This window comes from Peromyscus eremicus, chromosome 3 (assembly GCF_949786415.1).
Source record: "Peromyscus eremicus chromosome 3, PerEre_H2_v1, whole genome shotgun sequence".
Lineage (NCBI taxonomy): Eukaryota > Metazoa > Chordata > Mammalia > Rodentia > Cricetidae > Peromyscus > Peromyscus eremicus.
Genome location: NC_081418.1, coordinates 138,417,337 through 138,430,085, shown reverse-complemented (window position 1 = coordinate 138,430,085; position 12,749 = coordinate 138,417,337). Strand labels below are relative to the sequence as shown.

At 49.8% G+C, this 12,749-nt stretch overlaps 1 protein-coding gene across 1 annotated transcript in view; it reads left to right on the top strand.

Annotated features, from left to right (window-relative positions):
- Tead4 (TEA domain transcription factor 4) overlaps window positions 1–12,749 on the top strand; it is an 85,598-nt gene that overhangs the window by 50,522 nt on the left and 22,327 nt on the right. The window contains exons 5-7 of the mRNA XM_059257125.1: window positions 7,658–7,722; window positions 8,005–8,111; window positions 12,334–12,487. Coding sequence (XP_059113108.1) covers window positions 7,658–7,722; window positions 8,005–8,111; window positions 12,334–12,487 — 326 coding nt within the window. The remainder of the gene's footprint in view (window positions 1–7,657; window positions 7,723–8,004; window positions 8,112–12,333; window positions 12,488–12,749) is intronic.

Below are 12,749 nucleotides of genomic sequence, written 5' to 3'. Positions count from 1 at the left end.
TCCCAGCCCCTCCCAGGTCCTCTCTGGGGTGGGCCAAGACCACCTGCCACATTGCAATGTTCAGCTGCTCAGGGTCTCCTCTGAAGGCCAGGGTGGGCTCCTGCTTCCCTGGCTGGTGAGCTCAACTGTTGAGGGGCCGAGGCCTACAGTTGTACAGCTGGCAGCAGGCCTGGGATGGGACATGTGTGTCTTTTTCTCCCTCTGAATTATCTGGACTTTCTGTCCTGTCCTCCCTCTTTCCCTCCACACCCCCTTCCTCCTTTTGTCTCCTTTGGTGGGAGATGTTTTTGAGACATACCACTATATAGCTCAGGCTAGCCTTGAACTCACTGTAGCACAGGCAGGCTTCCAACTAAAAGTCCTCTTGACTCAGTGCTGAGATTGTGGGTGTGCTCCACCACTCCTGGTGTTCCTACAGATTTCTTCTTGCCAAGGCTCCTTTTCACTAGCTTGACATACATGGAAGTTCCCTCTCCAGGACCACATTCCTGCCTCCCACCCCCACCGCCCCACATGCTTTTCATCCTGCCTAGCCATTTCTTCTCTGCCCCTAAGTAAATCCATAAATAACTAACTCTTTAAAATGAAACCAACAAGAAAGGAGAAATAAAAAAAAAAAGAGGGTCTGAGGCCAATCTGCATAAATTTTGAATCTCAGCTACTTGTGAATAACTTACCAGACCTCCCCATCTGTAACATGGAGGTGACATACCAGCTGCACGGAGCTGTGTGAGGATATAATGCAGGAGTGCCAATACAGCTGTGACTCCGTATCTGAACTTGTGTAAACACTTCTGCTGATACTGTGGAGTATCTGGTTACTGCTGATAACCCTGCAGGAGTCAAAGGGAAGAAGTAGCTCTGTGTATACTGGTGTGAACTGGGTAACAACCAGTCCTGGAGGCAGTGTGTGGCTGCAGTGACCTTTCCCATGTGACAGGAAGGAACTCTGTTCCTCTTGGCTCCAAACACCCTCAGAAACTCCACTTCCATGCTGGGGCATTCACCTCCGCCGGTGTCTCCTATGGCAGGAGGCTGATGGCCTGAGGTGAACAGCACAGAGACAGGAGAATGCAAAGTTGTGAACAGCATGCTGAGCAAACAGAGAGGACTGGGCACTCTGTGACCAACCCTTAGCCGTGGAATTAAAAAATGGCAGCTCATAGGAGAGAAGGGAGAATTTGGGCTGCTGGAGGCCAGGGAATGTGGAGATGGTGGTCAGAGGTTCAAAGATCCCACTGAGCAGGAGGGAGCTTTCCAGACCGATTATACAGCTTGTGCCTCAGAATTAGTGAGAGGTATTTTTTCTCTTTTTAGATTATTGGCTTGGGGTCTTGTTTTATAGCCCTGACTGCTTTGGAAATTTATGTAGTCTAGTCTGGTCTTTAAACTCAAAGTGCTCTTCCTGCTCCTCTCTCTTGAATTACATACTTGGCTAAAAAATTTTTAAGGAACCAGGGGTGGTAACACACTCGTCATACCAGCACTTGGGAGGCCTGAGGCAGCATCGGCTTTCTGCACTGAGTGCTCCCCTGGGCTTGGAAGAGCATCTCAGCTAGTTAGTATGGTGGCCTGTCCTATAAGAGACATTTCCCAGCATCCCCTTGGGCCTGGTCAGTGCCACAGGCAAGTGGCCTGGACAGTCATCACTCCTATGTCTGTTAATGGATAGTCTGAGTGAGATTTTTTTTTTCCAGCTTGTTTTGTTATTTAGCAAATAGGTGGAGTGACCAGACTGTTACAGAGAGGTGGACTTACTCTGATTGTGTGAGCTGACATTACAAGATTCTCTGCTGGCCTTGCTGTGGTCCTGAGAATGACCCTGAACTTTTTTTTTTTAAAGACAGGGTTTCTTTGTGTAGCCATGGCTGTCCTAGAACTCAGCTCTGAAGACCACCCAGCTCTGCCTCCTTAATGCTTGGATTAAAGGTGTGCACCACCACTGCCCACCAGACTCTGAAATTTGTTTTGTTTTGTTTTGTTTTGTTTTTTGAGACAAGGTTTCTCTGTGTAGCTTTGTGCCTTTCCTGGAGCTCACTCTGTAGCCCAGGCTGGCCTCGAACTCACAGAGATCCACCTGGCTCTGCCTCCCGAGTGCTGGGATTAAAGGCGTGTGCCACCACCGCCCGGCACTTCAAGGCATCTTGTTGGAGTGTCAATGACATGTGCTTAAGGCCTACATGGTGATAAGTTTGGGCAGATGTGGGCACCTGTGAAGATGTTGCCACTATCAAAATAGTAAGCATCCATCACTGTCCGAGAGGTTAGCTTGTTTTTCTTTCAGTGTTGATGACAGAACCTAGGGCCCTGTGCATGCTAGGCAAATGCTCTACCACTAAGGCACACCCCTAGCCAAGAATTTTCAGGCCTAATTTTGTGTTTGTAGTCTTTGCCTTCTCATTCTTTTTCCTAAAGAGAGTCTCCTGTGTTTTAAATGCCTTTAGCTCCATAGAACTCCCATTGCTTATATACAGAAAAAAACTCGTAAGATAAAAAGTGCCTTGGGAATTAGGAATAGTCTGAAGGCATTGCTTGACTTCATTTAGCTCTCCTATTTGTCTCTGAACCAGTTTCCTGGATATTTGATCTCCTTATCATTCAGTTCTCTTTCTTTTTGTCTTTTGTTTGTTTTTGGTCTTTCAAGACAGGGTTTCTCTGTGTAGTCCTGACTGTCTTGGAACTCACTTTGCAGACCAGGCTGGCTTTGAACTCAAGAGATCTGCCTGTCTCTCCCTCCCAAATGCTGGCATTAAAAGTGTGTGCCACCACCACCTGACTGCCATTCGGTTCTTTATTGTTTGTTTAAGAGCTATTTACTGCCGGGCAACAATGGCATACGCCTTTAATCCCAGCATTCAGGAGGCAGAGCCAGGCGGATCTCTGTGAGTTCAAGGCTAGGCTGGGCTACAGAGTGAGATCCAGGACAGGCACCGAAACTACACAGACAAACCCTGTCTCGGAAAACAAAACAAAACAAAACAAAAACAAACAAACAAACAAAAAAGAGCTATTTACTGAGAACCTACAGTGTACAGGCAGCTTTTTCAAAAATGTATGTGTGGCATACATGTACGTCTGTTTGTTTCCCTGTGTGTTGATATCAATAGTCTTTACTGATCACTCTATTTTGTTCACTCTCATAATTGGACCCAGAGTTTGCTGATATGGGCTAGTTGAGCTATCCAGCTTGCTTCCGGGGTGCTCTGTGTCCACCTTCCAAGCCACCAAGCTTGCCTGGAAGTTATATGGGTTCTGGGCATCCAATCCTCTCACATGGGTGTTTTATCCACTGAATCATCTCCTCAACCTTCCAGGGAGATTTCTAGGTATCTGATAGAGACAAAAAATAAACCCCTGAGTGCATTCTCAGGGTGCACTTTCGGGGGGAAAGACAGTACCCAGAATATCAGTACATTGCATGGTATATGGATGAAAATGGGAATTACAGGAAGGGTAGGCTGGGATGTGCTGGTGGGAGGGCCATCCTTGCTCTCATATCGTGGTCAGGGAAGATGTTACAGACCATGGCGTCCCTCTCCACCCAGGCCATGAGACCATTCCAGACACTGCCAGGAACATGAAGAAGGTGAGGTTCTCTGGTGGAAGGATGGCCAACACAAAGCCTAGTGGGCAAGTGGGCCCAGCATGTTCCAGGAAGCAGCTCAGAATGGCAGATGGCATCAGAGAAGTGACTGACCTGGTGTGAGGGTGGAGAAATCCTTCGTGTGTGTGTGTGTGTGTGTGTGTGTGTGTGTGTGTGTGTGTGTCTGTCTGTCTATCTCTGTGTGTGTGTGTGTGTGTCTGTATGTCTGTCTATCTGTGTGTGTGTGTGTGTGTGTGTGTGTGTGTGTGTGTATGTGTCTGTGTCTGTGTCTGTGTGTCTGTGTTTTGCAGGCTCCTTGTGTCCACTAGGAAAGAGCTCTGCTGCTGACTCCAGCTCCCTTCACTCTTCTTTCCCCTCCCAAGTAACTCTATCTCTTTTTTTTTTTTTTTTTTTTTTTTTTTTTTTTTTTTTTTTTTTTTTTTTTTTTTTTGGTTTTTCGAGACAGGGTTTCTCTGTGTAGCTTTGCGCCTTTCCTGGGACTCACTTGGTAGCCCAGGCTGGCCTCGAACTCACAGAGATCCGCCTGGCTCTGCCTCCCGAGTGCTGGGATTAAAGGCGTGCGCCACCACCGCCCGGCGTAACTCTATCTCTTATGTTGCTTAAGCTGGTGTCCAGCCCCTGGCAGGAACAATCCTGCTTCTCAGCTTCCCAACACCGCTGAGACTCCAACACCGCCACTACACCTGGCAGAACTTGGACTTTTCCCCTCTGAGGAAGACGGGAAGCCAGGGCAGTACTTTTTGGATTTTAGTAGACATGTCAGCTGCTGGGCCGAGAATAGCCTGAAGCAGGGAGCGAGGTGGAGGTGACTAATAATCCAGGCCAGAGCATGGTAGCTTGGACCACAGAACTGAGGTGGGGAGAAGAGGCCTAAGGCCTAGTTCTGGGAATATTTCGAAAGTGGAACCATGGTAGACACAGTCTTTCCTTCATCCATGCTTTGATTCCATTCACCTGGTGCCAAACACTGGAGACGTTAACATATTTGTTTTATGGAACATGGTCTCGTTATGTAGCCCAGGCTAACTTGTAACTCCTGATCCTCCTGCTTCGTAAGTGCTAGGTCACAGGCATGTGCCCCCACCATTCCCAGCTTTGGAGGTGCAGATTGGAGTGAGAGCAGCCTGAAGCTTGAGTGTATTCTTTTGCTCTGGTATACTGAGAATCTAAAGGGCACAGATAACTCATGAGCTGCCAAGGTGTGAGAGAGGAGCAACCCAAGAGCTATTTCCCAGATGGTCCCTGAGGTTCCTAACATCCCCTGCCAGGTTGGCTACTTTTTTGTCAGCTTGACACAAGCTAGTCAGTCATCAGTGAAGGGAGTCTCCATTGAGAAAGTGTCTCCTTAAGATGGACTGTAGGCAAGCCTGGAGGCATTTTCTTCATTAGTGATTAATGTCCTCCAGGATCCTGCCCTGTTTGAGTTCCTGTCCTGACTTTCTTTGATGATAAACTGTGATGTGGAAGTATAAGCCAAATAAATAAACCCTTTCCTCCCCAAGTTGCTTTGGTCATGGCATTTCATCACAGCATGTAACCCTGACTAAGACACCTGCCTTCCCTGTCCCTCCAGCTATCCCACTACTAACGCTGACAATCGCCACCATATCTCCAGGCTTGGATTGGCCTGCGGCTCCCAGAAACCTCTTCTCTGTCACCCCAACTTATCCCCAGCCTTCGTCTCTGAACTCTGATCACTTCTTTAGGCTAAGAACGTATTCTCCTTCCTGAGGAAGAGACTGATGGAGCTACAACAGACTTGTCCTCCTGCTCCTCATCCTGCCTTTAAGAAAAAAAGTCTGGGTTTTCTCTGTAGCCCAGGTTAGACTCAAACTTGAGGCGATCTTCCCACATTGGGCTGCTAAGTGCTCGGATGATAGGTATGGCCACCATGCCTGGCCATTGTTCTCTTCTTATTTAGCTAGTATTAAGCTCAGCATCCTAAGGCAGTAAAAAAAAAATCTGTGTGGTCAAACATAGAAGAAAGACTTTAAGCTAGCTTAGAAGAAGGCTGGGTGGAGGTCCATGGAGGAAGTGACTTGCTGTGGTCCTGGAGTCCCTTTGTAGAGCTGCAGGTTCAAGCCTGGCTCCCTAAACCCCACTTTGGTGGTCCTTATTCTGTAACCAAGCACTGATGACTTAGGCCTCATCTTTCACAGCTGCAGCACAATCGCCTGTAGTTAGACGCAGAGTAGAACTGCTGGACATTCACCTACGGAGTGCATTTCCCTGGAAGGCTTTGGGAAGAGACATCTTTCAGGACTCACGCTTTTAGGTGCAGACCGACTCACAGAGCACCCGGGGGCCTGATTCTCTACTCCTTCTTTCCTTGGACACAGACAAGCTAGTGCTCCCCGGCCAGCACATCTTCCTGGCAGTTCAAGGCTCTTAATTTGGACTTGGCCACGGGGAAAGGTCAGCGTGGGGGCCAGCCTGGCTTCGACCAAGCGCTCTAGTTACAGCCCAGGTGGCAGGAAGCCGGTTTGCCTCACCTGCCCTTGCAACGGCAGCTTCCTCACATGGCCACTCCAGCCTCAGCTGACAGGGCAGGCCTCTGCTATGCCCTCTGGCCTAGATATAGAGCAAAGAGGAGACAGTTTCCTCTCCTTCAGTCCTCCCTCTCACTCAGCTGATGCCTGCCTTCCCTTCCTTCCTTCCTTCCTTCCTTCCTTCCTTCCTTCCTTCCTTCCTTCCCTCCCCCCCCCCCCCCCTCTCTCTCTCTCTTTTTGAGACAGGGTTTCTCTGTGTAGCCCTAGCTGGCCTGGAACTCAGAAATTTGCCTGCCTCTGCCTCTTGAGTGCTGGCATTAAAGACGTGCGCTGCCACCACCACCAGGGCATCTGATGATCTTTGTTCTTTGTTTTTATCCTACCCAGTGGCCGAGGTCCCACTGAGGCCCACTGTTCCCCAAGCCTGAACTCATCCCTCATGCTCAAACACATCTGTTTCCAGCATACATTGCTCCATTGTGTGGATATATGCCTCCTAACCTAGCCACTGAGTCTGTTTAGCAGACAGAGGTAGGAGAATCAAGGACGGACATATTTCCTGGCCAGTCAGGGCTAGATAGCAATACCTTTTCTCAAAAAAAAAGCAAATGAATACACACATAAAGCAAAGTAACAACTACAAAAACAGGCTGAGGATGTAGCTTAGGTGGGAGAGTGCTTGCCTAACATGCACAATGCTCTAAGCTTGGTTTCCAGAACTGTATAAAACCTGGCGTGGGCACATGCCTATTATTCCAGCACTTAAGGATCAGGAGTTCAGAGTCATTCCCAGCTACATAATGAGTTCAAAGTTGGCCTAGGCTACATGAGACCCTGCCTCAATACTAATAAATAAGAGTAATAATAATAACCCAATAAATCTTCTTTGATCTCACTTATAGTAATAGAGGGTGTGGCTGGCTCTTACAGTCTTTGAGAGTCCTGGGGACACAGTATAGCCCCCAGGTGGTGGCTTTTCAGATGTTAGATGAAGCCTGCCACCTGCCCTGAGGCAGAGCCTTGAGCTAAAGAAGTTGCCTGGGTTTTGGTTTTGGTTTTGGTTTTGGTGAGGCCTGATTTAGAATTAAGGCCTTGTACCTGCTAGACAAATCCTCAACACTGAGCTACATTTCCTGGGAGCCTTTTCCGTCTGAAGAGGCAGGCCTCCTCCCTGGCATCTATTAGAGTGTCAGCACCATGCCTCTCATGGCCCTGTTGCCCACCAACCATCTTGAAGTTCCTCCTCATTTCCAGAGGCAGCAGAAACTGTGGTAGTCTCCTAGGCAAGGGCCAGGTACTCCCCACATAGAAAGCCAGGGAGGGGCCCAGGTGTTTAAGGAGCCCAGTGGAATGAGGGGCAGTGGCCCATGTGTCCTGATTCTACTATTGCCATCAGTCTGTCCAGTAAGGGTGTAGTCTCTTCTCACTACTGGGATATTCCTGTGCTCCAAAAAGGGCAGGAGAGAACTTACAGAGTCCTTATCCCAAGTCCCACCCAAGGTGGACAGAGTGAGACGTTCACCCTCAAGCACTCCTCACTGAGAGGTTGTGGGTGTTTCTGCAGGTCGGAATGAGCTGATCGCACGCTACATCAAGCTCCGCACAGGGAAGACCCGTACCAGGAAGCAGGTGAGGCCAGAAAGGTTGCCCTACCCACCACACCTGCTCCCAAGGAAGTGGGAGGGGTACCCACTTCTCTGGGTTCCCTGGTCCTTCCCCTTCACTAGACAGTCTAAGTCCCTCTCCAGGGTACTAGGGGGAAAAGCAGATCATTGATGTCACCCTGGTACAGTCCTGCCAGGCTCAAGGTGAGCTGGGGCAGGCAGGAGTGAGCTCCCCACAAAGGCTGAGAGCTGGGGAAGCGTAAGCTGTCTGGGAGGTAGGGACAGGAACTCTCTCTTTCTGCAACAGGTCTCCAGCCACATCCAGGTGCTTGCCCGTCGAAAAGCCCGGGAGATCCAGGCCAAACTCAAGGTAAGGAAAGCAGTGTCAGCAAGGAGAGAACCTTGGGACTTGGGGTGCAGTGGGGGTGAAGTTGGGACTCTTTCCAGTTGAGAAAGTCAACCCAGTGGGCTCAGGGGCTCCCACTGTGCTGAGCCCATGTCTTTTTCCGCCTAGCCTGTGGCCTCACTGTAGATCCATGTATATGGATGGCAGTCTCCTGCTGGGCCCTACCTGGGATTTATTTAGTGCAGAAGCCCAGACTCAGCATTTCTGTTCCCTCTCTGATCTCTGAGAGGGCGGTTCCATCCCCTCCCCAGATTCCCCTCAGTATAAAGTCAGTTGCAGGTTGGTCCCCTCGGGAAGACAGTCCCCCAGGACTGTGGACCCAGCGCCTTTTGGGGAGCATTAGGAGGAAGTGAGCTCTCCATCAGGGAGTTAGTTCTTAACCGCAGGGCCTGCCTGGCCACTTGGGAGGAAAGTCTAACATTTGAACCCTTGGATTAGACCAGTAGATACATCTTTATTGAAGCAAAGAGACTCTCATTTTATTTTTCTTAAACAAAATCTCACCTCAGTGTGCCTTCCAGGAGGTCATTCTGGTTGTAGGCAGTTTGGCAAAGAGTAGACCAGGACTTTCCCTACCTGCACACCAACTTCTGAGCAGCCTCTCATACCTAAGGAAGAACCCTGTACTACCTCAGAGCCCAGTTTAAAAACTGCTGGACTGGACTGGATGACCTCACACTGTCCTGTCCATCACCTTTTTTTTTGGGGGGGGGGAAGGGGGCAGGGTTTCTTGTGTAGCCCAGGCTGTCCTGGAACTTACTCTGTAGACCAGGCTGGCCTCGAACTCACAGAGATCTGCCTGCCTCTGCCTCCCGAGTGCTGGAATTAAAGGCGTGTTCTACCACCATCTGGCTTGTCCATCACCTCTTATCTGATGCCGGCCCAGAGGTAGAACCACTGACCTCTTCCTCCTAAGAAGGCACTCCCACTGTCCTCACATTTCCGTTCTTCCTGTCTTCAGCCCAGCTGTCCTCCACACCCCGTAGCTGTGGCTGGGCACCTCCATCCTTTGTTCCCAGGACAGCTGGCCTGCCTGCAGCTTGAATCCCTCCCTGGAACACCCCTAGTCTTAAAGAGTTGCTTGTTCTCCATGTCCCTCTCTGGTGACAGCAAGGACAGAGTAGCTATGTTAGGTTTAGAGTGTCTGTCTAGGGGACTGCTCAATTCCTTGGGATGTCTCTACCATCCATATTTGCTTCACGGAATCACGTGTCTGCTTGTAACTTGAGACGTGAGGACAACAGTCAGTGGACCTCTAGTCAGGCATCAAGAGGAGCCAGAAACCTCGTTTTGTTTTGTTTGTTTGTTTTGTTTTGTTTTCCAAGACAGAGTTTCTCGGTGTAGCTTTGGAGCCTGTCCTGGATCTCGATCTCTAGACCAGGCTGCCCTCGAACTCACAGAGATCCACCTGGCTCTGCCTCCTGAGTGCTGGGATTAAAGGCATTCACCACCACTGCCCAGCCCACAAACCTCTTAAAATACCCAAAGTGTCATGTATCTGTGTCTTCTCAGAAACTGGCCTGAGGACTCTGTCCTACTTTTGAGGCTCCTGGAACCACAGTTATCAAGCTCTGGGATGGACAGTAGGGTGGTCAGAAATCCTTGGGCTTGTTGTACCCCAACTCCGTCTCACGGTCAGGTCCTGCACCCTTCGTGAGCCCCATTCAGTAATCTCATCTAGAAAAGGACAGGGTGATGTGGCAGGGTGATAGGTAGGTAAGGCCCCCTTGAGCTGGAAAATACACGACTCCTGACCCTGCCGTCCGGCCGCTGATGTCATCCTTACGATGTCCTTTCCCCTTCCTCCTGCCTCACATATTGAGGATGTGGTTTCCTGAGCCCTGCCATTTGTTTAGATTAAGGATACAGGAAGGGACACATGTTGCTGGCATGGAACGGATGGAGCTCTCTGGACTCGGGGTGCAGTTGTTAATCTCCACAGCCTTGAGGATGTGGCCTGGCAGGTCACCTCAGGGAGAGGCCTGCCTGGGAGGGCTGGCCTAAAATACCTTTTCCTCCTGGAAGGACGTGACTTCAGTCGTCAGAGACAGCCACAGAAGGACAGTGGGCAAGGGCGCCCGTGACAAACCTCCCCCACTCACTGCTCTGAGAGGGAACAAGCCCAGAACATAGCATGGCTTCCGTGTCCTCCACAGTGAGTGCTGGCTGCTGCCGCATCCTAACACGTTTCCACTGCCCCTTTGGATGGCATGGCTCTCTCTGTACCAACCTGGAATGTCTTTGTCATTTTTTCTGTGATGATCGAAAAATTCCTCAGACTGGGTAATTACAAAGCAAAAAACAAGTCATGATTGTATATGCCGATAGTCTTATCAGGAGGCTGGGGCAGAAAGATCACTCATGCCCACGTGTTTGACAACAGCCTGGACAATATAGGCAGACTCTGTCTTTAAAAAGAGGGACACTGGGCATGATGGTGTGTGTGTGTGTGTGTGTGTGTGTGTGTGTGTGTGTGTGTGTGTGTGTAATCTCAGTTACTTGGGAGGATCCAAGTTCAAGGCCAGCCTGGGCATTCCGGTGAGACCCAATCTCAAAATTTTAAACAAAAAGGCACTGGTGGTATAGTTCAGGGGTGGAGGGCTTCTATAGTATGTGTAAGGCCCTGAGTTCAAGCCTCAGCTTCATGAAAACAATGGATAGGGGCTGTGGATAGAGCGAATGCAGTGGTGGAGTGGGTACCTAGCATGTGCAAGGTCCTAGGCTCAGACTCTACACACACACACACACACACAAAAATAAATAAATAAAAGAGAGAAAGGTTTAAAGAATAGGTGCTTGTGGGACTGGAAAGGTGGATCAGCGGTTAAGAGCCCTTGTTGCTCTGGCAGAGGACCTGGGTTCAGTTTCCATACCTATATAGTAAGTAGCTCATAACTGTAGGCACATAACCACCTGTGACTCTAGTTCCAGGGGATCTGACCCCCTCTTCTGGCGTCTATAGGTACCAGGCATGTGCATACTGCACACACATACATCATACATACAGGCAAAACACTCACACACATCAAACAAATAATTAATAGAAAAAGGAATAGATGCTTCTGTGGCCTGCAGTGTGAAAACATGGCTATAGTATCTACCAATACCTGTGAGAGCTATCTTCCTGCATTAAAAGATGGAGAAGGAGACCACCACATGGAGAGCAAGCTAGCACAAGTCATTCTTCCACTTTTTGTAGACCGCTAATGCCATCATGGGGACTCACCCTTGTGACTGCATCATCATCTTCCAAGAGTCTCATCAATCTATGAATTTAGGGGAACACTTTTGAGCCACAGCATGGATCTCTCTCTCTCTCTCTCTCTCTCTCTCTCTCTCTCTCTCTCTCTCTCTCTCTCTCTCTCTCTCTCTCTCTCTTCGAGACAGGGTTTCTCTGTGTAGCTTTGGAGCCTGTCCTGGAACTTGCTCTGTAGACTAGGCTGACCTCGAACTCACTGAGATCCACCTGGCCCTGCCTCCTGAGTGCTGGGATTAAAGGCGTGCGCCACCACCACCTGGCTTAGACCACTCTCTTAAGGCTAAATTATCTGAGCCCCAGTTCTTCACCTTCTAAGAGGGATCCTGCTGATCCTCTACTCTCCCAGGGGTCAAAGTGCATTAGCATTTCTCAGGATCCTCAGTATGCTGTCTCAGGCCACACCTATTTCTAGACTTCTCCTGAGTGCCTTCTGGGTAGACACCTCTTGAGCCTCAGTACTACCCTGTATCCATCCTGCCTCAGAGCTGCTGTGTGGACTGAGGGAGATTATCCTGCAGACTGTTAAGCTACAGAGGTATCTGCCAGCCTTAACTCTTGTCTTATTCAAGGCAGACTTAGGTCTATCAAATTTTCATTCACTGTGAAATATTGATTCACTAGGCTCTCCATTTTATAAAGATTGTAACCGGGGCTCTGGGTTCAGTGGTAGAGCACATGCTTAGTATGCTGGGTTCCATCCCAACACTAGAAAGAGAGAGAGGTGAGAGGGAGGGAGGGAAGGAGGAAGAGTGGTCAGTCAGGCAGTCTGACCTAGTCCCTAGCCAGTTTTATTCTTCCACAACAGATGAGGAAGCTGACCAGAGAAGCCAAGTCCCCTGCTCAGTTACCAGCATGTTAGTACGCCACAAATTTAACTCTGGTCCCCAGCTCTGGCTACTGGCACTGGACAGCTTTTCCGACCCTAAGGCCAGATCATGCCTCCCCTGAGCCTGGCTGGTGGCCCTGCTAAGGTCCTCCCTTCCCATGTCTCCCCAGGACCAGGCAGCTAAGAACAAGGCCCTGCAGAGCATGGCTGCCATGTCGTCCGCCCAGATCGTCTCCGCCACAGCCTTCCACAGTAAAATGGCTCTTGCCCGGGGCCCTGGCTACCCAGCAATCTCAGGGGTAAGTGGGGCAGCCCAGAGCAAGAGGCCAACACAGCTTTCCTCCTACCTTCTCTTCTGCAGAGCTGGGCACAGTGGCCGGTCTCAGTCCCTCTGTCTGAGCTCTCCCAGAGCCTGTTCTAAACCATGGCTTTCCTGGCGGTGGAGCCACTGTGTGAGGGCCTTAGCAACAACACAGCGGGCCTTGCAAGAGGCTGCTCTCCTTAGCTGGCCAGATGAAAACTGGCTTAGTGTATAGATGAGGAAGCAGAAGTCCAAGGACT